This window comes from Labeo rohita, chromosome 16, assembly GCF_022985175.1.
Source record: "Labeo rohita strain BAU-BD-2019 chromosome 16, IGBB_LRoh.1.0, whole genome shotgun sequence".
NCBI lineage: Eukaryota > Metazoa > Chordata > Actinopteri > Cypriniformes > Cyprinidae > Labeo > Labeo rohita.
This window is the reverse complement of record NC_066884.1, coordinates 29276729-29301792: the sequence shown is the minus strand read 5'-3', so window position 1 is coordinate 29301792 and position 25064 is coordinate 29276729. Positions and strand designations below refer to the sequence as shown.

Below are 25064 nucleotides of genomic sequence, written 5' to 3'. Positions count from 1 at the left end.
CATCCTGACAACTTGCAGTCTTGTCCCCTATCATATTGTGACAGGCAGAAATTGTGGCTTTAATCAATTTGGTTCTGTTCTAAAAGCGCCCTGTTGTTCCGAAGCCCATTTTTGGCACCGTAATGGAAATTTCAGATGTAATGTCTGTTGATAAGAGCCCGGCAGCATATTCAAGGAGAAACAAACAGGCAGATTCTCTCGCCAGTTCTCATATCTATCTATTCTCTCTCTCCCTTAACAAATTTCTTGCATGCAGATAATGACTAGAGCAGGCTGGCTGCTTCTTCAGCTCAGCGGTGATGATTTTCAGACTGCTGCTGTAAGCCCGCTGAATCTCCTCGGCTCTTTCATGGTGGTTGGGCTGTAATTTTGCCACGTACGTGTGCTGAATGCTGATGCGCCCCCGGTCGAACTTTGCCTCAGCGGCTGCTCACAACAACAGCAGCTCAAGTCATTTTCAGTCAGCTAATACAAGTGTTATTGGCTCCTCTTTCGACTAATGATAGAAAGGCCCTCTGTGGCAGCTACATCTCAAGCACATTGTGCTCCTGTTTGCTTTCAGTGTGAATAACTGCGTAAGGCGCCTAGCTAAACCTTAAGCAGTTTAGAATTTTGACCAGTGAAATATGAGACCTTAATGAGATATGAGATAATGACCTAGATGTCTTTGAGCATTTACCCAAATATTGGACAAGCCTTGAACTAATTCTGGGTTTCAAAAAGTCACTTGTAAGACCATGACACAGCTCACATGTTAAAAAAAATGTAAGATTCTTCAAAAAAACTACATCCTCATCTTCTCTTCCTCTTCTTCACAGCCTGATAAACCGAATGCTACAAAGGGATCCGAAGAGGCGAGCATCGCTGGAGGAGATCGAGAGCCACGCGTGGCTTCAAGGAGTTGACCCATCTCCAGCCACCAAATTCAACACCCCCCTGGTGTCTCACAAGAATTTGTCAGAAGAGGAACACAACAGCATCATCCAACGCATGGTGCTCGGAGACATCGCCGACAGAGAAGCCATCATCGAGTAAGGCTTGTTGTAGGCTTGTGATACAATTGTTAAGAAGCTGGGATCTCTGATATCCTCAGGCTAATGTACAGCATTTTCCACAGAAGCAATACCTCTCTGTCATTCTTTGATTTTCCTTAAGCAGGACTGACTTGAAATGAAAGACTGTTTTAGAAACTGCCTCCAGGTTTGTGTAATCAGCTTCAAGATTTTGGTGTGAACGGTGTTAAAGCTCTTCACATGAATATGAGTTAGCTGGACAGGGAATAGGTAGCATGAAACATAGTGTTCAGTGTTTCAATGACTCTGCTGTCAAGTAATACACTCACGTATACAAAGGGCACTATAGACCTTTTTCCTGACTAAACGATGAGTGCTGCCATTACGTATTCTAACTTCAGATTGGATGCTCTTCTGTTCCGGTCTCCATTGGAACCCATTCAAATAGCGCTCAGCTGTTTTTAATGTAGCTACCGTCGGCAGCTTTGTGTCATCTACACACACGTTAAACTTTGAGGAGTGAGGCACTGACAAATGACAGTCATTGCGGCATTGCTAAATGATGGCGCTATGGAGCCATTTGCTTTTTAAAAACGTTTTAATAGGTTTAATAGACACTGAAACACTGGAGACCAGAAATGCAAGGCATCCATTCAGTTAAAAGAGAAGTCCACTTCCAGAACAAAGTTTTACAGATAATGTACTCACCCCCTTGTCATCCAAGGTGTTCATGTCTTTCTTTCTTTTTTCAGTCGTAGAGAAATTATGTTTTTTGAGGAAAACATTTCAGCATTTTTCTCCATATAATGGACTGCTATGGTGCCCGGAGTTCCAAAATGCTGTTTAAATGCGGCTTCAAACGATCCCAAATGCAGTTGTAAGCAATCCCAGTCGAGGAAGAAGGTTCTTATCTAGCGAAACGATCGGTTATTTTCATAAAATAATACAATTTAAATACATTTTAATCTTAAACGCTCATCTTGTCTTCCTCTGCCTGAACTCTGTGTATTCTCTGTGACAGTTAGGGTAGGTCAAAAAACTTCAATTGTATTTCCTCCCTCAACTTAAAAAATTTCAAAATCACCCTACATCGCTGCAGAACTACCAAGTCTATGCAAAGTGAACATGCAGAGATCAAACACCCTTAACAAAAAAGGTAAAACAGCGATATAGGACGATTTTGAAGTTGAGGGAGAACATGAGATGGGAGTTTTTCGACATACCCTAACTGTCATGAACCGGAAAAAAAACAGAGTTCAGGGAGAGAAAGACAAGATGCGCGTTTGAGATTAGAAAGTATATAAATTGCATTAATTTTATGAAAATTACCCTTCTTCCTTGGTTGGGATCGTTTACAACTGCATTTGGGATCGATTGAAGCCGCATTTAAACTGCATTTTGGAAGTTCAAACTCGGGGCACCATAATAGTCCATTATAAGGAGAAAAATCTGAAATGTTTTCCTCAAAAAACATAATTTCTTTACGACTGAAGAAAGAACGATATGAACATCTTGGATGACAAGGGGGTGAGTACATTTTCTGTAAATTTTTGTTCTGGAAGTGGAGTTTTCCTTTAAAAGTCAGGTGTGACATCCGCATTCAGGAAGAACGTCTATAACATAGTTACCTGAACTGTCTTCTCTGTCATTAAAGGGACAGCTCACCCAGAATGAAAATTACCCCATGATTTATTCACCCTCAATGCATTCTAGATGTATATGACTTTCTTCTATGTTATATTAAAACAAATGCCCTGGCTCTTCCAAGCTTTATAATGGCAGTGAATGGGGTTAAGATAAATTTGGATGGATGAAGTCCAATAAAAGTGCATAAATCCATCATAAAAAGTATTCCACATGGCAAAACCAAACATTGGTCATGAATTAATAGCACAAAACAAGGATTTGTGAAGAAAAATGTTGGTGAATCATGTGGTAACTTAAAGTGAATTGGGGGGTGTCCATGGAAAATGTGTTGTTGTGATGCCATTTGAAGCTAAACGCAGACGTTTAAACGGACAGACTACGGATGAAACCTGCTAGGATTACTGTACTTTTAAAGCACATATTTGATTTAAACAATAGGTCTACATAATATTCACATATGCAGTTCATAGAGAACAGATTGTATTAGCCCTACCCTGATAGCACACATACATCATGGAGATGTCTATTTGACGTCTGCATTTACATCTGCAAGACTTTTTTTTTTGTTTTGTTTTTTGTTTTTGTTTGCTCATCTACAGTACGTGTATAGGAGGTTTCCTATCAGATGTCAAATAGACGTCTATTAGATGGCTTTTAGATGTTTGTGATTTAGAATGTATGTAAAAGTGACATCTTACAGACGTCTATCAGATGTTTGTACACAGCAGATGCTTTCCAGATCAAGTGATCTTTATCTCACAATTCTGACTTTTTCCCTGCAAATGCAAGTTTATATCTCCTAGTTCAGACTTTATAACTCAGCAATAGTGAGTTTGTCAATTCTGAGGGGAAAAAAAGCCATAAGTGTGCGATATGAACTCTAATAATTCTGAGGGGAAAAGAAAGAATGATGAGTAGATTTTTCTTATCAGAATTGTGAGAATAAAGTCAGAATTTTGAAATATAATATCTATAATATCTTTTATTCCATGACTGCTACTTGAAAACAGTAATTTTCTGCCACCAGATAGGCTCGGCTCACAAAAAACGTCAACGCTGTTTGCAAACACTGAACTGGTCTATAGCTGGTTTAATATCTGAAAACACAACACATTCATGTTATTTTTGGGTTCAGTTTTCGGCAAATTGAAAATGTTTAAAATTAATTTCAGATTTTATACTGTTGTGTACATCGAGCCTGTTGTAAGACAGCATGGCTATATTAGTAGCAGGGTACCATTTTTCACAAATGTTAAAAAATAAGTTCATTTTACTGTCAGTGGAGCATGAAACGAACATAGTGCAGAAGACTCCCGCTGTACAGTCTCGTAGAAAGATGCATGCTGGGTGACAGTTCAAAGCACCCATCAGTCTTTTCTTTGTCTTTGATCCCACTCTGCAGTAGCTGGGGAACCCCACCACGAGAAACTGTAGTCAGTCCGCCTTAAAGGAACCCGCAATGTGTTTTAAAGAAGTGTACTGAACGATTGGGATTAAAATCCCATGTACAAGTCTTTCATCCTTTTCTACACACACACATGAACATAAGTTCACCCAAAGATCACAATATAAGTGTCACTATTCATGCTAATCGCTCAGTGCATTTAAACACAGGAGCTGAATTGAGCCATGAACACAGGCCATGTCGTGGATTCAAACCTCGCCAAAAGATTGTCACTACATGATTTGAACTAATTTGTTCAATTGTTGGTATGTAATCCCCAAAGAGGCAGTGTAATCTTTGCTAACATGCCCAGACTCACCAGCTTAAAAAGTTGGATGCAGAATGTCCCATTTGTATTAGGACAGTGTGGTAACTGGGATTCTTCATAGTTATTTTAGTCTCAGGTGTTCAAAATATAGGGCACTATGCAAGACCTTTTGAACTGATAGAAGCCACTTGGGTCTCTAGTTGTTAGAGCCCTGGAGTTTTACTAGTTATTGACATGTCATATTGCATTGTCTAAACTGGTGTTTCTCTCTCACATGCTGTCTGTATCTCCTCCTCACTTGTCCATTCTCTTTGCTCTTCCTCCAGAGCCCTAGAGACAAACAAGTACAACCACATCACTGCTACTTACTTTTTGTTGGCTGAACGGATCCTGAGGGAAAAGCAGGAGAAGGAGGTGCAACCTCGTTCTTTAAGCCCCAGCAACATCAAAGCCCACTTCAGGTAATTCGTGGAGGTTATTCTGTCTCTGTTGTCTGTCATTTAGTCTTTTGTGTTTTGTCAATAGAATGTAACTTTGTGTACATACAGTAGGCAAAACTCAATGTTGAAGGTATTTGAAACGTTTTTGTGACGTACCTATTTCCAGTTACAACCAAGAATGAAAGAATTACAAGCAATAATTCAAATAAATTGGGGGAGGAACAAAGGGTGACTTCCTTTATTGCAGAATCCCATGGTCACCCCTTGGAATGTCTTGAGTACACTTTCTTTTTAGTTGGATTTATATTTCTAGAAAGGTCAGACAGTGGGTCCCTGAGGTTTTCATGGTAGTGAAATTTTAGGAATTTCCTATTGTCAATACACAGACATGGTAACAAAACAAATGGAATGAAAAACCCAATTACTTGAAGATTCATGCATTGATGCCAACTAATAAGAAACTTGAGCTTGTACCAAAGTCAGCCAGTGGAGGAATCAAGTGATTAACGTTCTTCTCCAATTCGTACCTGGTTCATGCCGTAGTATGTACGAAAAATAAGTCACTTTACAGCGTTGCACATTTTTTGTTGTAATTATCAAAAACAGTTTCAAATCAGTCTGCCATATCATGGTGTGCTTAGGCAGGCTAACTGCAGGTTTGTTGTCTCTCAGAAGGTATCTGTGTGCAGTTAGGGACAGGACTCACTATAAGAGGTTGTGAGAGGTCAGCTCTGCTGGATGTCAGAATCCCTGTCTGTTCTTCCTGCTCTGTGTGGACAGCCAGCACATCCTCTGAGCACTGCACCGGGTGACAAATGTGTTTAAAAGATGAGGCTGAAATTGGTTTGGACTGACCTAGAAAAGCAGTGAGGCTGCGGATGCTTTTTGAAAGAAGCAGGGAGTGGAAGAAAAGAGAGGATGTGGTGGGAAAGAGAAGTAGGAGAGGTAGATGGAAAGAGGGGAAGAGTCCTCAGGATACAGCAGGGATCATGAGAGGGTGACAAATGTTTTTTTTGTGGGAATCAACATAGGAATTTCAGCCGAATGGGAAAGCAGACAGAGCCTCTCAGATTCTTCCCAGAATCATGTAATTCGACCTTGGCTATAGGTAACCCAGATCACGATCGCAGTGTTCTCGTTAATCAGTGTGCCCTTCATAGACAGAAAAAGTTTATAAGCTGTATGCTTTTAGATTTGTAATCCCTGTTCCTTGTGGAGAATATAGTTGAGCAGTAGATGATAAATTCTGACTAGAATGTTATTTTGACATATGAGGTTGAGTCTTGATACTATGCAGAAGTTTCCACATGCGTAGACTGACACCATCATTTGCAACACCTTTGTTAGGCCATTGCAGTAATTCTGTAATTCTTTTCTTAATGATGAACAGATATGGGAACGTTTACAGTCCTGTCTCATAAGGCCTGTAAATACAGCTATAGTTTCATAAGTCAGATTTGCACTTAAGTCCACTTCATTATATCCTAGAAATAATAACGTAGGCACAGGTTTTACCCTGTATCCTTGTTAAAGGATTTTCTTTACATTTCTAAGTGTGATTAAACATTTGCTTATTCACACAAGCCTTTTGCTGCATTTGTCTGCAATGGCTTGTCTGCATACCAACGTAAGGTTTATAGAGTGTTAATGTGGTTATGACAACCGGAGAGGACGTGCTGGAGCGATGTTCCTCTGATTTACTTTGTTTCAAAAGCCTCAAGTATCACCTTAGCAGAGTGTATACCCAAAGCAACTTGCATGAAAGTGCACATACTGTGCTGTGTAAATGATACTCCAGCAGGAAGGTAAGAATATAAGACAATAAAAGCATGTTACAGCATCAATTCCGACTTATCTTGCAAATGTCCATGTTCCCTGCTTGAGTGTTTGGCGCAAGAAGGCAGTCTGGCTTTTGTCAAGGACTGTCATTTACATTTGGGTTGTTTTCCTAAGGCACTCTCCAGAGCTTCTGTCTTTAAAAGTTATTTTTGGCAATGTCCAACTTTACTGAATATTATCCTGCTTGAGTTACAACCTTATGCTGTTTTTCACTTTAAGTGCGAATGTACTCTTTTTAAAGCAAGGTTATTCATATCAAGAACTATGTCCATTTTTTTTTTTTTGCAGGCAGTCATGGCCGACCAAAATCGACATGCATCAGGACATCGAAGACAGGTTAGCCTCTTCATCCATCTCACATGCTGGAGGTCCACAGTCTCCTGCTCGCAGTACAGAGAATCTGCTAAATGGTCACCGCAATAAAGGGCTTCTAGAAGTGAGCCGTAGAGAGGAGATCAGCGAAGCCTCCAGCAGCTCTGCTGCACATGCTGCTTTGCCCCCAAACCCCCTTAAATCTGGAGTCATGGCCCCTCTTGCATCCGCTTCAGCCAAGCAGCGAACCTGCCTCTTTCGGGTGGAAGAAGATGAAGAGGAGGAGGAAGAACAGGAGCCTTCACCCTTGCCCACCCAGGTGGTCTTGCGTCGCAAACCACTGTCTATCACCAACCGGCTTACGTCTCGAAAAAGCGCCCCAGTGCTCAATCAGATCTTCGAGGAGGAAGGCGAATCAGATGATGACTTTGACATGGATGAAAGTCTCCCACCCAAGCTCAGCCGGTTGAAGATGAACATGGCGTCTCCTGGTACGGCTCAGAAACGCTACCACCGGCGCAAAAGTCAGGGCCGCGGTTCAAGCTGCTCTAGCTCCGAAACGAGCGATGATGATTCAGAGAGCCATCGCCGCAGACTAGACAAAGACACAGGGTTCACCTACAGCTGGAACCGCAGGGACAGTAGTGAGGGTCCACCTGGAAACTCTGGGGGCAATGGAGGTGGTAGTAGTGGAGGGCAGAGCAAACCACCTGGGGAAGGTAACTCAGGACCAGACAAGGGCAGCCCTCCAGGAGGAGGGAATGGTGGTAGTACAGGAGGGGGCAGTGGAGGTGGTGGGAGTACAAAAGGACAGGGAGGCCCTTCCAGCTGCTCCCGTAGCAACAACAACAATGCTTCATCTGGCCAGACACGTAGTGCAGCTCGGAGTGCAGGGGAACTGGTAGAGAGTCTGAAACTCATGAGTCTATGCTTGAGTTCTCAGTTTCAGCATCGCAGCTCTGGAGGAGGTGGTGGTGGACGGTTCATCCTAGATCCTCAGAGCCTGTCCAGCGTTAAAGTCCAGGAGAAGTCCTCCTGGAAGATGTGCATTGGCTCCAACAACAGTCTAGACAAAGTGATCAAACCTGCCTTGAATGGTGGCGTTGGGGCTATGGAGCATTATCAAGACCAAACGGCAGTCATGTTAAATGAACTTGGCCTGGTCAAGGAGAACAACCTGAACTTGAAAAATAACGTTCTCCAGCTACCTCTGTGTGAAAAGACCATCTCCGTGAACATCCAGCGAAGCCCCAGGGATGGGCTACTCTGTGCCTCAGCCCAGGCCAGCTGCTGTCAGGTCATATGACGGCATGGCGCACAGGGCTGGTTCTCAGAGTGGATTGTTCCTATTGCCACATTTGTAGCTTTCGATGACTTGAGTTCTCCACCAGTAGCTGTACATGACCTCTCTTGATCCCAACTTGACCGTTAAACCTGCCTTCTATGTCATCTTAATCATTCTCATTCAACTTATTTATTAAGTTCTTTCCTTGGACCCATTGGTTTTTAATGAAGTGCACGCTGCTATCCTTTTCTTTTTTGTGTCTTTATTTGTTTTGCCCAATTAGACTTTAATACAATTTAATATGTGTTTCCAAGGCCTGTTCATTTTGCTTTTTTAGCCCTTGAAACGCTCTTAATATAAATTCCATGATTCCAACACCACCCAATCAGTCAAGAGTTGTGGAAACTGTATGTATAAATAAATGACCTTTAATAAAGTGAGATTTAAATTAAGACCAACAGTATGACAGAACAGAACATGGCAATTCATAAAACAAGCACTTAAAGTACCACAACTGGTTTTGTAAATTTAAGCCCCGATATGATTGTAATGAGATGGTTATACAGTAAAAGCAATAGTGAGAGTAAAGAACAAATCCTGATTTTTAATTCATAGTGCTGTCTGACGAGTCTTAAACTGAATGATTATTTTGCACACTTTCTTTCACCTTTTTTAAGTGCTATTGACTGTTTCCTTGTCACCATTTAGAAATGTTCACTATAGATAAACTTTTGAGGTTAGTGACAATCAGTTGCAATAACAAGGGGGATTTATTAATGAATAATTTCCAAAATGGGGCTACAGATAACCCAGAAGTGTTTTATTTGAATAACATTAATCACATTCACCATGTTCTTGATTCACATATATATTTCAGGAAACATTTGGGATTTAAGTGCAATTTCTCCATGTTCAAGCTGGTAAATTTTGTAATTCAATCTGCCCTCTTAAGTAATAATGTTTTGCCAAATTTGCAACCCAGACAGCACTGTGGATACACCCACACATAAATGTGTTCATCCTAGTTTTATCAAATTATAAAATTAAATTGCACTACGGTATAAGTAGAGACTACAATTAGGATACTTTGAACACCATACAATTCACAGCGGGGATAATTAGCCTTTACAATGTGTTTCTGCCAGAGTAAAATCAAACCGGCAGACAGCGACCGTATTCAGTTTGTGTAGTTTTAAATGTGTTAATAAGAAGTACCCCTCTAGAAACTATTTTATCATTAAGGACACTTTTTCGGTTCTCTCCCCTGTTGTTCTTGTACCATTCAGCTTTGAGTTACTGTATATACCAGTCTCAGATCGACTGGCCTTAGGGGATGTTTATAAGTATGTACATATATTTTTTTAAAAGTTTATTTTTTTGAAAACTGCTGTTTTAAAATGCTGTTTTGGATGTGAGCCTTGAACTGGCTTGTAGTTGGGATATATTGGGGCTTTTTTTGTCACCTGGCCACCTGATAACAGAGAAATAAATAAATGGTATGACTTCTATTCAGTGGATGGCCACTCTTTCAGGAAATTTGGCTTCAAGAGTTGGCCGTTGGGTGACCATCAACTGGTATAGAAAAAAAGTCAAAGATCTACAGGACTGTGAGTGTGAAAGAATCGGTTGTGAGATTTAAAGGGCATTTGCAATAAGCTAAGCTATAAGTTGCAGCTATATGTAAATATAATTTTTGTTTTGTTTTTATATTTCAAAACTGTACATCCTCTAAATGGCTCACTTGACCCAAATTATCTTAAGTATTTCTGTTTGTTTTGTCTTTTTGTTTTTCAAAATAAAGTCTGTAAATATTGGTGTAAATATGGTGCTCTACACTTAGAAATGCAGTGTTGGACTTCTTGTTCATAGCTGTAATATAGCCTTATTAGATATGAGTGTCAAAAACAGAGCAAGGGAGGTTTAAAAGAAAACAGTGCTATATGCATAATGTCAGTCTCTGACTTTGTCCTACCCTAATGTAAACAGCTAAACGACATGTGCATGTGTTGTGCGTTTGACATTATTGATCCACGTTCATTCAGAGGAAAAGAACCACCACAGAAATGTTACAGGACCAAACCATGTACTGACGTTAAAAAAGAAAAAAAAAAAAGAAGAAAAAAAAAAAAAACAACTTTGAAGAAGCAAAATGAATAAATGTTCTGTTGCTGAAACTTGTCTTTAAAAGTTACATATAGCTATGGTGATGTCCAAAATTAAATGTGAAATATGTTGTCTTTAAACCCGGACTTTGTCCTTTTTTTGCTGCATTTTTCTCATTGAATAGCTTGTTTTACTGCAAAATATATTACGTTACTCCAAAAGACATAACGGATGTAAAATGGTGATGTTTCACATCAGTGTTATTAATCTGTAGGCTTTCTGTACAATAGAAGCAATCTTGGTTCAGAGTTTCACTGGACATAATGTGGAAAGAAGTTAAACTTGACAGAGTACTGCTGCCCACAAACCCCCTTCTGCTGAAAGGTATTTGCTCCTAATTTACTGCCCGTTTGTGCTGCCAAGGTGTCTCTGATAACCAAGAGCTTTTCAGGGGTGTCTCAAGTGCACACTTCTCGTCCAAGCACATGTCCAGCATCAGCTTAATGGTCAAACACACTAGTGTGTTGTCAGTGGAGCACCTTGCGAGCACACAGACACATTCTGCATATTGTCAGTGTCATGCTTGGCCGGTGGAAACTGCTGAGACTGCTTCACTGTCAGAAAGTGTGACAAGCTGTTCTTTAATTAGAATGAGTTGTAAGTTGGCTAGTCACACTGCCCTCGGTCCTCAGCTTCAGGAAACACCAAGTGTGAAGACACAGGGAGTTGTTTGTTTAAACGGTAGTCTTTTTTAAAAACACTTAGACAAATATAAATTACAAGCATTTCTGCAATCAGTTGAATTCAAATAGCACTCTCTAATAAGACATACAGTTTTTTTTATTTTTATTTTTTCCCCCAAACTAGTGAAAGTAGGGGTGCGTGGGGCACAAAGTAACGCGGGGTTAATTGTAACACGTGGTTTAAATATTTCCACACACGCTAACATAACCAAATTTACTGTATTTACTAGTTGCCATAGCAACACTATACAGAGAAAAAAGTACGCCAAAATTCAAAAGCCTTTTGATGATATCGCTGAATACTTATTTAAGTAAAATTTAAGTAAATTTCTGCCTGAAGTAAATTTTTCTTCTCAGTTTTTAGTATTCATTTAAAATTAGACAAATCTGCTATTATTTTAATTGGCAATCTGTTATTTATCAGTTTAGATAGTTTATTCATGATTGGCAAGTCATCAGAAGACACTAACCACTTTTATATTCCAGTCGTGCTGATGGGGAATGTTGTAACACTGTGTTACAGTGTGCCCCACTATATTAAACTATGCTTTTCTATGGCATTAGCCATGTAATTTTCACTATTTATTTATATGGATTTTAAAAAGAAACCACAAACAGGTGAATAAAGACTGACAATCGACGTTTAATGTTGAGAAATGATTATTTCAAGAAATGTAAAGCATTTTGGCTCATTTATGGGTCTCGTGTTCTATGAGAGCTGTGTTTGGAGGGAGGGAAGTGTTTTTTTTGAATGTCTGAATGGGTTCCCTCTATTTGCGCACATTGTTTTGATCAGGGCCGTCCCACGCATGGTTGTGATGTTCATTGTGAACCTCAAAAATTAGATTTTTTTTTTTTTAATTCTTAAAAAACGCCATTATTTTATTTGAAAAAGTTAATCATTTTATTTTATTGACAAAATATTTTAGTTTGTCGTGTATATTTTTTTTTCATTCGATCAGATAACATTTTAAACTGTCATATGGTCATGTTACAACGTACCCCACATACGGGGCATGTTGTCACTTTTCACTTCCTTTCTTTTGAGGTAAATAACGAAACGCGTATACACTGTAATTATGAAACAAACCAACATATTTGTACAAGACAAGTGTGAAATTAACATGGATAACAACTTTTTGATCCACTTCAAATGTTGACTACTGTATACAATTTGCATACACTGCCCTCCAAAAGTTTGGAACCACCCCTGGCAAAGTGTCGCTTTGGACGAAATCAGCATAAATCCTTATCATTTTTTGGTGCAAAAACATTAAAGTAACTTAACATTATCATTGAAGACCAGCAATAATAATTTTCATTTTGATTACATAATAATGGCAATATATACATGTCAAAGTCCGACATGCCCCTTTGCCAGCTGTGATGCCTGGTTACTGGTTTAATCTTGGCCCAGTTTTTTAAAAGATTTTTGGGTCAGCACACCTTAATAGCTTCAACAGCTGATTGCCAATTAAGTTTATAATACAATGAATTTAGGCCCAGATAATACAGAGCTGTAATAGCTGCTAATGGTGGATATTTTGATGAATCGAAAATGTAATTTTTTTCTATGTATAAACTGTTTATGTAAAAAAAAAAAAAAAATGTTTTTGTAGTTTGTGTTGTCCCTTATCGGTGCAAAATTAAATGGAAAAAGGATTCATGCCAATATTGTCCAAAATCCCACTTTTCTAGGGCGTTTCCAAACTTTTGGAGGGCGGTGTACATACAATTTTTTTGGAAAAAAAAAAATTTCAAGACATTTCCAGCTCTAACTTGGACCAATTATACAGAGTGGCCCATAAACTAATACCAGCTGCTAAACATAAACCTTTTTCTGAATGACCTTTTCTTAACCAGAATATGTACCTCAATCACAAGATAAGCATGAAAACATTAAGATTTGCTTATATTTTAGAGCCTGATGAGACAAGTAACAGTTCATTTGGTTGTTCTCACACTATTTCTGTTTTTAATGCACATGACATAAATGACATCTGTAAGAAAGTCTCAATCACAAACATCTCATAGCAAGTGTTAAAGGATGAGGAACGTGTTATCTGAATATTTCAAATGTTTATTTTCAGGCAGAGAATATTGAATATGCTTAATTCAAGTACAGTACAGGGTGAAGTGGCCTGACATCTGTAAACAAAAGCCATAACAGTTAAACATAATACAGTGATGTTTAAAGGCACTGCTCTTCTATCTTTGGTAGAACATGAAGTGAATGAAAACGGACGATTTTAATTCTCTCCCCCCCAAAAAAAAAACAAAAAAACAACAACAACCTTATTTAGACCCAATGTCTGATAAATATTTTTTCGAATCACCTCTTTATACAACATTTTTTACAAGTTCAGACAGTCATGAATAAAAATGAGATGTAATTTGACAACCAAATCAACCTAGTCATTTAACCCCATCATATATGCGCAGATTGGATTTCCATTTTCACTGTCTCTCATTATACCAGTAACAGTTTTATTGTCATAGAGAAATAATAAAACAATGCGTGCAATTGCAATAACAGGAAAACATAGAAACCCTGTCATATTCAGAAGTGTACAGCATCAATAAGCCATTTCGTGAATAACATGGCTAGGAGTGCATATTTAAAGACAAAGTCAGTTAAATATAATACTACATAGTTTACAGCATGTGTACACCTTGAGTACTTTGTTGTGTTGTTGTCATCACTCGTCACTTATTCCACGTATTTCAGCTCTTCGCAGCTTCCAGTATTTTCTGAAAAGATAAACAGTATCAAAATATGAATGAATGAACATGTTTGGGAACCTAGACCAAAATACCACAGATGAACATAGAGTAAGTAGAATATCTAGGGTGTCAAAAAGTCTCAAATTTGAGAGATTTTACACAAATAACCAAGGGTTATATTCATAATCTTTCAGGTTTCGTAATGTAAGAGAACTGATTCAGACTGATTTAGCATCAGTTCTCCCTGGTCTAAACAAGTCTTACATGTTGAGATATAAAAGGCAAAGGCTGATCTTAGTTCAGCGTACATACAGCCTCAGGCAGGATGGTGTTTCAAATGAGTCATGCTGGGTTTTCAGAGACTGAGGGGAGCTGGGATGCTGCTATATTTTGAAAAGCTTTTGAACAATAAAAGAACATTACAGAAAGCTACTAAATCTTTTTAAAAGACATTCAAAATGAACCCATCTACCCATAACAGATGTTTTTCTCTACAGCATACACAACTTCCAGACTGTGGCCTATGCTGAGTTTCATTTAATCAATTAATTTCACTGCCTGCAGCAGCAAACCAGAGCAAATTACATTCTCAGTGAAAAAGTGTTAGGCGCAATTAACTTTTCAATCCAAAAGAGAGATCAATAGGGCCAGAGCTGCTGACTCTGTGATTCTGTACTTGTAAGTTCAGTGAGTCTGAGCTCTGGTCTCCACTGAGAAAACTGCACAATGGTTATTACTAGGCACCAGATATAAAGTCCCTCTAAATGTGGTAAAAGAAAAACTCATACTAGTTCTCATACTAAGGCCTCCACTGGAAGCTCCAATTTTTTTTTTCCAGAAAAACAAAATGAAATAGAAGAAAAAATCCCCTTCCATTCCTTTACTGATGATTACAACAGCGTTTTAGTGGCACGTAAAAAACAAAACAAAAAAAAACAAGATTAAAGTGGAAATACTACGAAAATAAAGTCAAAATATTACGAGAATGAAGGCGAAATACTACGAGAATAAAGTTGTAATATTTTGAGATTAAAGTCGAAATTAGGAGAATAAAGTCAAAATACTACGAGAATAAAGTTGCAATATTTTGAGAATAAAGTAGAAATTACAAGAATAAAGTTGAAATACTACGAGAATAAAGTCAAAATATTGTGAGAATAAAGGCAAAATACGATGAGAATAAAGTTGTAATATTTTGAGAATAAAGTCGAAATTAGGAGAATAAAGTCGAAATACTACAAAAATTAAGGCAAAATATTACGAGATTAAAGGCGAAATACTATGAGAATAAAGTCGTAATATTTTGAGATTAAAGTCGAAATACTACGAGAATAAAGTTGCAATATTTTGAGAAGAAAGTAGAAATTACAAGAATAAAGTTGAAATACTACGAGAATAAAGTCAAAATATTGTGAGAATAAAGGCAAAATACGATGAGAATAAAGTCGAAATTACGAGAATAAAGTCGAAATACTACAAAAATTAAGGCAAAATATTATGAGAATAAAGGCGAAATACTACGAGAATAAAGTCTTAATATTTTGAGATTAAAGTAGAAATTAGGAGAATAAAGTCGAAATACTACGAGAATAAAGTTGCAATATTTTGAGAAGAAAGTAGAAATTACAAGAATAAAGTTGAAATACTACGAAAATAAAGTCAAAATATTGCGAGAATAAAGGCAAAATACTATGAGAATAAAGTTGCAATATTTTGAGAATAAAGTAGAAATTAGGAGAATAAAGTTGAAATACTACGAGAATAAAGTCGTAACATTTTGAGAAGAAAGTAGAAATTACGAGAATAAAGTTGAAATACTATGAAAATAAAGTCGAAATATTGCGAGAATAAAGGCAAAATACAACAAAAATAAAGTCGAAATATTGCGAGAATAAAGGCAAAATACAACGAAAAATAAAGTCGAAATATTGCGAGAATAAAGGCAAAATACAACGAAAATAAAGTCGAAATATTGCGAGAATAAAGGCAAAATACAACGAAAATAAAGTCGAAATATTGCGAGAATAAAGACAAAATACAACGAAAATAAAGTCGAAATATTGCGAGAATAAAGGCAAAATACTATGAGAATAAAGGTGCAATATTTTGAGAATAAAGTAGAAATTACAAGAATAAAGTTGAAATACTATGAGAATAAAGTCGAAATTAAGAGAATAAAGTCGAAATACCACGAGAATAAAGTTGCAATATTTTGAGAATAAAGTAGAAATTACAAGAATAAAGCTGAATATATAATATATATATGTATATATGTATATATATATGTATATATATATATATATAAAATTATTTATTTATTTATTTTATTTTATTTTATTTTATTTTTTTTTTTACCTGGCACTAAAACGCCGTCTTACATGATTAATGGGACTCCCCAACAAATACAAATGTAGCAAATGAGGTACCTCACCATTAGTAATGGTTTGTCATGTTAAAAGCATTCAAATTCCATTAATCCGATTAACCCAGTCAGGTAATTCACAGTTAAGTATGAATGCATAGGATCAGTTTTTCTGTTTCTAGAAGGGTAGTATATCTTTTAAAACAATCTAATATTCAAAATAAGAACTGCCTCTAAATTTTCCTATCTCTAAAATACTGTATCTGTTCACATAGTGAGTCAAACTCCTCAGCTGCTCACGGAGACCGAATTTGCAGGAGCTCATATCTCAGGAGACACTCCCTTTGCTTCCTACGGGCTGAATTAGCATTAACTAAAGTGAGAACTGAGGTGTTCAAACAAAGGTTGTTGACATGCTTCTAAACGGAACAATATTCTGGATTTCAAGGGAGGTCCTGATGTGCAAACTGGGATAATTGATGGGACATGTCAGTATTGATTGTTAGAAGGGGGTGGGTTTAAAGCTTTTAAGCTTCTGCAACTCCAACATACTATCACTCATGTTAACAACTGTACTCAAGTGCAAACTTAGGGTCAATAAATCAATAGAGGTTGAACAGCTGTGTACAGTCCCATCATACTGATAAGATATTGTTTTTACAGCCTAATCGTTAATGAGAAAATCATCAAGGTGATTTTGGTCCAAAGTCTGACTCACAGTTTGTCAACTCACTCTGTTCACTGCAATGCAATGCTGGCTGCATTGAAAGTGTTGACTTCATTTCCCTCAACACCATTAAAGGTTGACATGGGACATGTCACATTCTCATGGACTTCAGCAAGTTGACAGATTGCCTCAGACGGCTGGCTTGTTCCACTTCCTGTGACGGTGGTCAGGCATTGATGTGAAAGCAGACTGAATCTGACGGGGCCCATCACGCAACCAACATTCTTTGGCACTAGAGCTGGATTATAGACCGCGTCAAAGGGTCCAGTGCCCCGGGGCCTCAGACTAGTCAAAGACTGGGCCATTAGTGCACAAAGTGCAAGCTGACAACTATAGCTTCTTGGCGCCTTGAAGCGCCCAGGGCCCCACCATATTGCACAAGATAAAGCCCTAGTTTTAATCTTAACGTAAGCAACCGAAACAAACATTTTCAATGATCCGTCCCTGTGTGACACAGTTACTTATAGTAAGTCTATTATAGCAGAAACTCAATCTTAACTTTGTTTTTATAAAAAGTTTCATCTTGCGATGATGTCCCAAGGTGTCCACCCCAAAATCAATTACTACTGATCAACTTCTGTCCAATCCTGCTCCTGAATGGACACTGTCCTGCAGCGTTTAGCTTCAACCATTATTAAACACCTGAAAAAAGGTAATCATGTTCTTCAGGATTACTAGAATCTTCCAGTCAGGTATGTTGGGATGTTGGCCCTCCAGGACCTGGACTGACCTAATGGTTAACGTGGTACAGTATGGTGTCACCCGTTGCCTGTCGTAGCAGTCAGAATGCACTGAATGTGGATTTGCAAAAAGTGGCAATTCAAGCTTGAATTGCTCTGAAGATAGGAATAATCTTTATTGTGTAATTTATTCTGGAATCTTATAACTAAAATCTCCCATTTAGGTGTGTTGGGACACGTTAAAGCTAAACTCTGTTGAATGCTGGCCCTCCAGGACCAAGACTGGATACCCCTGACCTTCTGTTTAATGTGGTAAGTGTGGCAGAGTATGGTGTGACTCGTTGCCTGTAGTAGCAGCCAGAATGTGGACTCACAAAACATGGAAAATCAAGTTTAAATTGCTCAGAATGTAGGAAAAATCCTTATTATGGAATTCATTCTACAGTCTTATTGCTAGAATCTCCCAGTCAGGTATGTTAGGACAAGGCAGAGCTAAACTGTCAGATGTTGGTCTTCCAGGACCAGAACCGGACACCCCTGACCTTCTGGTTAACATGGTAAGTGTAGTACACTATGGTGTGCCTCGTTGCCTGTAGTAGCAGCTGGTCTGTACTGAATGTGGACTTTCAAGGTGGTAATTCAAGCGTGAATAGAATTTCATTCTAGAGTCTTATTACTAGAATCTCCCAGTCATGCATTTTGGGCAACCTGGTCACATGGTAAAACCTGGGGGAACTTTTTCGCGAGATGCGAAATATGTACCAATAAGTAAATATCACCGCTTTTTCCAACAGAAATGTCCACTGACTGGTGGTGCAAAAAAAAAAAAAAAGTGTTAATTTTTTTATATACTGTACAAAAATTATTTTTGCATTAGGGGGTAAGGGGTAGGTTTAGGGTTGGGGTAGGTGTAGATGTTAATATAGCATAATCTAATAGGTAGAAAATGTAATTTAGTTGATGTTTTAAAAATTACATACCATCTGCACTACATCTAAACCTACCCAAAAGTATACGAACAAAAGCAATGTGGCGTAAAACGCAATCCCAAGGATGTCGTTTTAGCTTGTTTTTCGATCTCTCATCTTTCAGCTATCTCACTGTGAGTCATGTTTTTCATGGGATTCATACCCAAGGTTTCTACATCTTAAGTCCAATTCCGTGCCGCCTGAGCTACCGAGCAAGCTTGTTATGTCCGGTGTTGTGCCCATTAGTAAAAAAAAAAACAAAAAAAAAACACCCTGTCATGTGCACCTACTCCAACCCTAAACCTACCCTTACTGTATTAAATACAGTGTTGGTAGCATAATCTGATAGGTAGCATTATTTGTCGTAACGCTGGAAAGCAAAACATATGGAATGTAATCATACCGCCTCTAGTGTTCATTTTTTTTTAGAAACTACAGTGATATTTACTTACTGGTACATATTTTGCGTCTTGCAAAAAAGTCCCCCAAGGTACAGTACGTTTTTGTCATGAGACCAGGCTGATGTTGGGACAAGTCAGAACCAAACTCCAGCTAAACTTTGTTGGATGGTGATACTCCAGGAGCAGGACTAGACACCCCTGACCTTCTGGTTAATTTGGCAAGTGTAGTACAGTACAGTGTGACTTGTTGCCTGTAGTAGCAGCCAGAATCCACTGAATGTGGTCTCGTAGAAAGTGACAATTCAAGTTTGAATTGCTCCAAAGGTAGGAAAAATCCATATTATGGAATTTATTCTTGAATCTTATTACTAGAATCTCCCAGTCAGGTATGTTGGGTCAAGTTAGACCTAAACACTGTTGTTGGATGTTGGTACTCCACGACCAGGACTGGACACCACTGGCCTTCTATTTAACATAGTAAATGTGGAACAGTATGGTGTGATTCGTTGCCTGCAGTAGCAGCAATAATATGTTAAATACAGACTAGCAAAAAGTGGCAGTTCAAGGTTGAATTACTCCGAAGGTAGGGGAAATCCATATTATGGAATTTATTTTGGAATCTTATTACTAGGATTTCCCATTCAGGTATGGTGGGCCAAGATAGAGCTAAACTCTGTTGGATGTTGGTCTTCCAGGACCAGGACTGGACACCTCCATCTTTCTGTTTAACATAGTAAGTGTAATACGTAGTAAGTGCCATACAAAAGGTGGCAATTTAAGCTTGAATTGCTCTGAAGGCAGGAAAAATCCTTATGGAATTTATTCTAAAATATTATTACTAGAATTTCCTAGTCAGATATGTTGGGACAAGTTAGAGCCAAACTCTGTTGAATGTTTGCCCTCCAGAACCAAGACTGGACACCCCTGACCTTCTGGTTAATGTGGTAAGTGTAGTACAGTACATTGTGACTTGTTGCCTGTAGTAGCGGCCAGAATCCACTGAATGTGGTCTCGCAAAAGTGGCAATTCAAGTTTGAATTGCTCCAAAGGTATGGAAAAACCATATTACGGAATTTATTCTGGAATCTTATTACTAGAAACTCCCCCGATCAGGTATGTTGGGTAAAGTTAGAGCTAAACACTGTTGGATGTTGGTCTTCCAGGATCAGGACTGGACACCCCTGGCCTTCTGTTTAAGATCTGGCTGCAGTAGCAGCCAGAATGCACTGAATGTGGACCAATTCAAGCTTGAATTGCTCTGAAAGCAGGAATAATTGTTATTATGGAATTTATTCTGCAATCTTATTACTGAATCTCCTAGTCAGGTATGCTGGGACAAGTTAGAGCTATGCTCTGTAGGATGTTGGCCCTCCAGGACCAGTATTGGACACCCCTGACCTTCTGGTTAACATGGTAAGTGTGGTACAGTCTGGTGTGACTAATTGCCTGTAAAAGAAACCATCCTGGACTGAATTCGGACTCGCAAAAGGTGATGATTCAAGCTTGAATTGCTCCAGAGGTAAGAAAAATCCTTCTTGTGGAATTTATTCTAGAGTCTTATTACCATAGTTATGTATAGCTAGATGCCATATTAGCAGCTGTTTCTATGGGCCGATACATGTAAGCAGTCCGCCATATAGGAATGTGAACACTTCTTTTTACAACTAGATGCCGTGCAATGTTGTTACATCTTGAAACTCATTGATTTTTATTGTGAGTGACGACAAATAGACACTTCCAAAATGGTGGACTCGTTGACGTGTCCGAAGAAGTCAAATATGGCATCTACCGATACACATCTCCCTTTTAGGTATGTTCGGACAAGTTAGAGCTAAATTATGTTGGATGTTGGCCCTTAAGGACCTAGACTGGACACCCCTGACCTTCTGGTAAACAAGGTAAGTGTGGTACAGTATGGTGTGACTCGTTGCCATTTGTAGCAGCCAGAATGTGCTGAATCTAGACTCACAAAATGTGGTAATTCAAGCTTGAATTGCTCTGAAGACAGGAAAAATTCTTATTATGGTATTAACATAAGGGTCAGGAGGTATGATTAATTGTGTTAATTTTTTATCACATTATTTATTTTTATAATTACTTACACTAAATTAGTGTGTTAAACTGACAGCCCGGGTTCTAAGATTAATGGCCTCCATCATTCAACAAATTGACATCTGTTCGGAAAAACAAACCATTAATTCTAAGTTCTAAAACGAAGCAAATTAAAACCCAGGACACAACATGCATGCAAAATACAAGCTGCCTGTTAAAGGGAGAAACAGCTCTTATCAAAGCTTTTTAGTTATGGATCACCCATGGATGGGAACTGTAGACACCAACATCTTTTAAAGAAACCGTATCATTGGACTGCCACCTCGTCCAACCCATCTACATGGAAACACTTTCATCGAGCTCAAGTACTGACTCAAAGTGAGATCATACACAAATGTGACTTAACACACAACATGGTTCCCAACCATTTCTCTTCATCTTCAAGGGAGATCACGTCTGATCCTTACTGCCAGCCTCTTTCTTTGTTTTCTATTCCTATCAGCCACTCATACAGCTGTTACGGGTTAAAAAGGTTTCGTTCAGCAAAATAGAAAGGCTAAAATCACCAGTTGCCGTAATGGTTCCATGATAGTGTTGGCAGCTTGGCCTTTTCCTGGAGTTCACCCCGGATCTTTTCCAAACACTGGCCACTAACAGGGGGTTTCCACTGTCGGCTGAAAGTGGCGGCTATTTTCAGAGTCCCTTTGCCCTAGAGCAGTGGGAGCTTTTCTCCTGACAGCTGTCTACACCCTCTCAAGCTGCTGAACACATGGAAATACAGCTAAATGGCGTCATGTGCTGCTAGCTCATCACTAGCACTCTCAAACCACTGGACCAAGCACCTCCCCGAGGTCCTGCAGTCTTATATCACCAACCAAATGCACCGTTTAACTGCAGTCGGCACTTTTGAACTCTAACAGATCCGGACGAGGCCGCTGAAGCTATTAGCTGCCGTCCATCATTCTGATGGAGAGACTCTGGTGAAGACGCACCGCCAGCACTGGCAGAGGGATGAGCTGGTGTCAGGTGAAGTTTGTGAGAGAGAATTGGAGGGGTAGAAGCCCAGAAACATCACATCTTCAGTCATCCTGAAACATAATCAATATGTGTTTTACGACCTGCGTCTCTCTGCTAAATTAAAAGAAATGTTAGACGGATGAAGCTTCGATGGAGTCCCGCCTTCATCACAGATCGTCAGCCAAGTGCTTCATCATACCATTAAATGTGCTGTCTTGATTTCGCTGTGAGAATGGTCTTCCCTTTTCAGTACCTACGATCCCACAGCTCCACAGATAATCCTTCACAACACAGTCTTCATGAAATTGGGGTCATCAAGATGTTTTCATGGCTTCCGCCTTGAATAAATTTCTGGGTGTATTATCAAACGAACAACCATGCCAATCAGGATATAAACAGCCTGTCCTCTGTAGAGTTAAACGCAGGATAGGTGATTTGGTTCAAAAACACGTTTTGTTACACTGGTAGAAAGTCTCTTCACATCCCGTGTGTGGAAGGCGCGGGACCATAAAATGTTCGTCCAATCATATAGCTTGGACTAGGGACTATAATAGACAGTCCTACCTGCCTTTCCTTTTAGGGAATATTTGATTGGACAAATCTTGGATTTGGATCTTGGACAGGCCGAGTCATCAATGTCTTTTGGTCTTTTGGTCTTTTGAGAAACAAACAAGCTGTACTAGATAATAAATACGAACTGAAAGATCTTAAAAATTTATTATATTGCTGTCTATACTTCACAGAATGATAGCAGTTATTAAAGCATTTAAAGGGCTTCCATTAGCCTGAAGTCAGGATGTCCTTCAGTGGCTAAAGATTAACTAGTCACAAGGTGTTTACAGTTCAGGTGACTGCCTTAAAAAACCTGTCTGGAACTGAGTGCACATCAGTGAAATGGCAGAATTCAATTCACATACTTCTGGGGGGGTCCTGCACCAGCCCAGTAACTGCAACCGAATAGCTCTCCTCAGGTATTATAAACCTACTTGTCTTGCACATATTTATCAACGTCTGCTTTTCAGCAAATAAGGTAGAACCAATTGATATTCATAAACTAGTTGATTTTATAATCTGCCCCCTACTATGTTTCATTCCTACACCATTGCGCATTAGTGCTGCGATTTGCTTAAACCAACACATAAAAATGCAAAGTTATTAGAGTAGTGCTCATCATGTACCCAAATTAACTAGAAAATATTATAATCCACAGCATTAAGAGGCAAAGGGGGGCCATACTGCACACATCTTATCTGCTGTTAGTGAGGGGAGGAAACACAAGGCCACATTAAGGATAACGCTGGATGCCAACAGCACACGCCAGCTCATTGTCATTCACAATCCAACTGTGCCATATCACTAGAGCCATGGCAACGGACTTACCGACCGAGGGCTCGTCTCTGCAGAAATAAAGCCATTGAATCCTGTTAAAGCGTGGCGATGCTGGTGCTTTGACAGACATTGTATGAAATCATTATTAATACTTTAGATACTATATCATGCCCGTTCCCATTTTAGAAGAGAGACAGCGGTCTGAATTCATTACCACAAATGTTCCAAATGTGAATCACTGTTTCAATCTACTTGAGACTGGGTAAGGTTCATATCCATAAACAATAAATTACTCCCACTGGCACCACCAACCTTGACCTTTGAATAACAGTAAAAATCCATTCACGGATGTACATAGACATCTTAAAGAGACAGATAACCTAAAAATGAAAATTATTTTCCCTCACCGTCATGCCATTCCAACCTTGCTATTCTTCACTTTGTGAAGCATAAAATGAGATATCTTAAAGAATATTCCAACTGTTTGTGTCCGTATTAAAGGCCCTACTGATTTTCATTAGACGAAAAAGAAAAGAAAATCTTTTGGATTTAACAAAAGAAAAAAAGCATACAGGTTTGGATCATTTATGTGCATAAATTATGGTATGGTTTTCATTTTTAAGGCTCCTTTTTAAGGCCTCAGGACATGTTTGGTTCTGTTTAGAATAGAATACTTCCATACTGCCTGTACTAGTGTTGAATTGATAAAAAAAATGACTTTTATATTGTTACAAAAAGTTTAAATAAATGCTATGATTCTTGATCATAAATCAGCATATTAGGAGGATTATTAAAGGTCCATGTGACATTGAGGAGTTTTGATGCTGAAAATTCAACGTTGCCATTAGAGCAATAAATTCTTTTTAAAGTATTACAAAATATTCCAGTAAAAAAAAGTTTAATATCGTAGTTTAGTTTAATATAAAGATAATATTGTTTTTAGTTTTAATTGATCAAATAAATGCAGCCTTGTTATCCTTAAAAAACACAATAAAGAAACCAAATTGTGAACAATCACCTATTACTATAATATTATTGCATGTTTGTATTAAAAATACCAGCAAGACTTTAGTATAGGTAACAATTCTTACTATTAACTAGTTACTTATTAGCATGACTATTAGTAACATGTTAATGCAGCATATTTTGGCTGTTTATTTGTACTTATAAAGCACCTATTATGTATGACCATATTCTACATCCCTAATACTACACACTACCTGAACTTAACAACTACCTTACTAACTATTAATAAGCAGCAAATTAGGAATTTATTGAGGCAAAAGCCATAGTTAATGGTATGTTATTAGCGAGAACTGGACCTTAATGGAGAAGTCCACTTCCAGAACAACAATTCACAAATAATTTACTCACCCTCTTGTCATCCAAGATGTCTATGTCTTTCTGTCTTCAGTCATGAAGAAATTATTTTTTTTGAGGAAAGCATTTTCAGGACTTTTCTCCATATAATGGACTTCATTGTTTCCCCCTATTTTGAACTTAGTTGTAGTTTAAATGCAGCTTCAAAGGGCTCTAAACGATCCCTAAACAAAGAAGGGTCTTATCTAGCGAAACGCTTTCGGAAAATAAATATTTGTGTACTTTTTAAGCACAAAAGCTCGTGTAGCACAGGCTCTGGGATGCACGTTCACGTACTATTGAATCACGTTGAAAGGTCATGCAGAACGTAGGCGGAATCACAGACCCAGT

At 38.4% G+C, this 25064-nt stretch overlaps 2 protein-coding genes across 3 annotated transcripts in view; one reads left to right on the top strand and one right to left on the bottom strand.

Moving 5' to 3' along the window:
• Positions 1–10509, top strand: part of snrka (SNF related kinase a) — a 51373-nt gene extending 40864 nt beyond the window's left edge. Inside the window, exons 4-6 of the mRNA XM_051131472.1 lie at positions 819–1031; positions 4699–4833; positions 6940–10509. Of these exons, the coding sequence (XP_050987429.1) occupies positions 819–1031; positions 4699–4833; positions 6940–8269 (1678 nt within the window). The 3' untranslated portion in view covers positions 8270–10509. The remainder of the gene's footprint in view (positions 1–818; positions 1032–4698; positions 4834–6939) is intronic.
• Positions 10510–13153: 2644 nt separating this feature from the next.
• ano10a (anoctamin 10a) overlaps positions 13154–25064 on the bottom strand; it is a 41079-nt gene continuing 29168 nt past the window's right edge. The window contains exons 14-15 of one of the 2 annotated variants that reach the window (XM_051131353.1): positions 23406–23422; positions 13154–13845 (exon numbers count right to left, since the gene is read on the bottom strand). In XM_051131353.1, coding sequence (XP_050987310.1) covers positions 13794–13845; positions 23406–23422 — 69 coding nt within the window. In that variant the 3' untranslated portion in view covers positions 13154–13793. The remainder of the gene's footprint in view (positions 13846–23405; positions 23423–25064) is intronic. The other variant, XM_051131354.1, reaches the window with a different exon arrangement.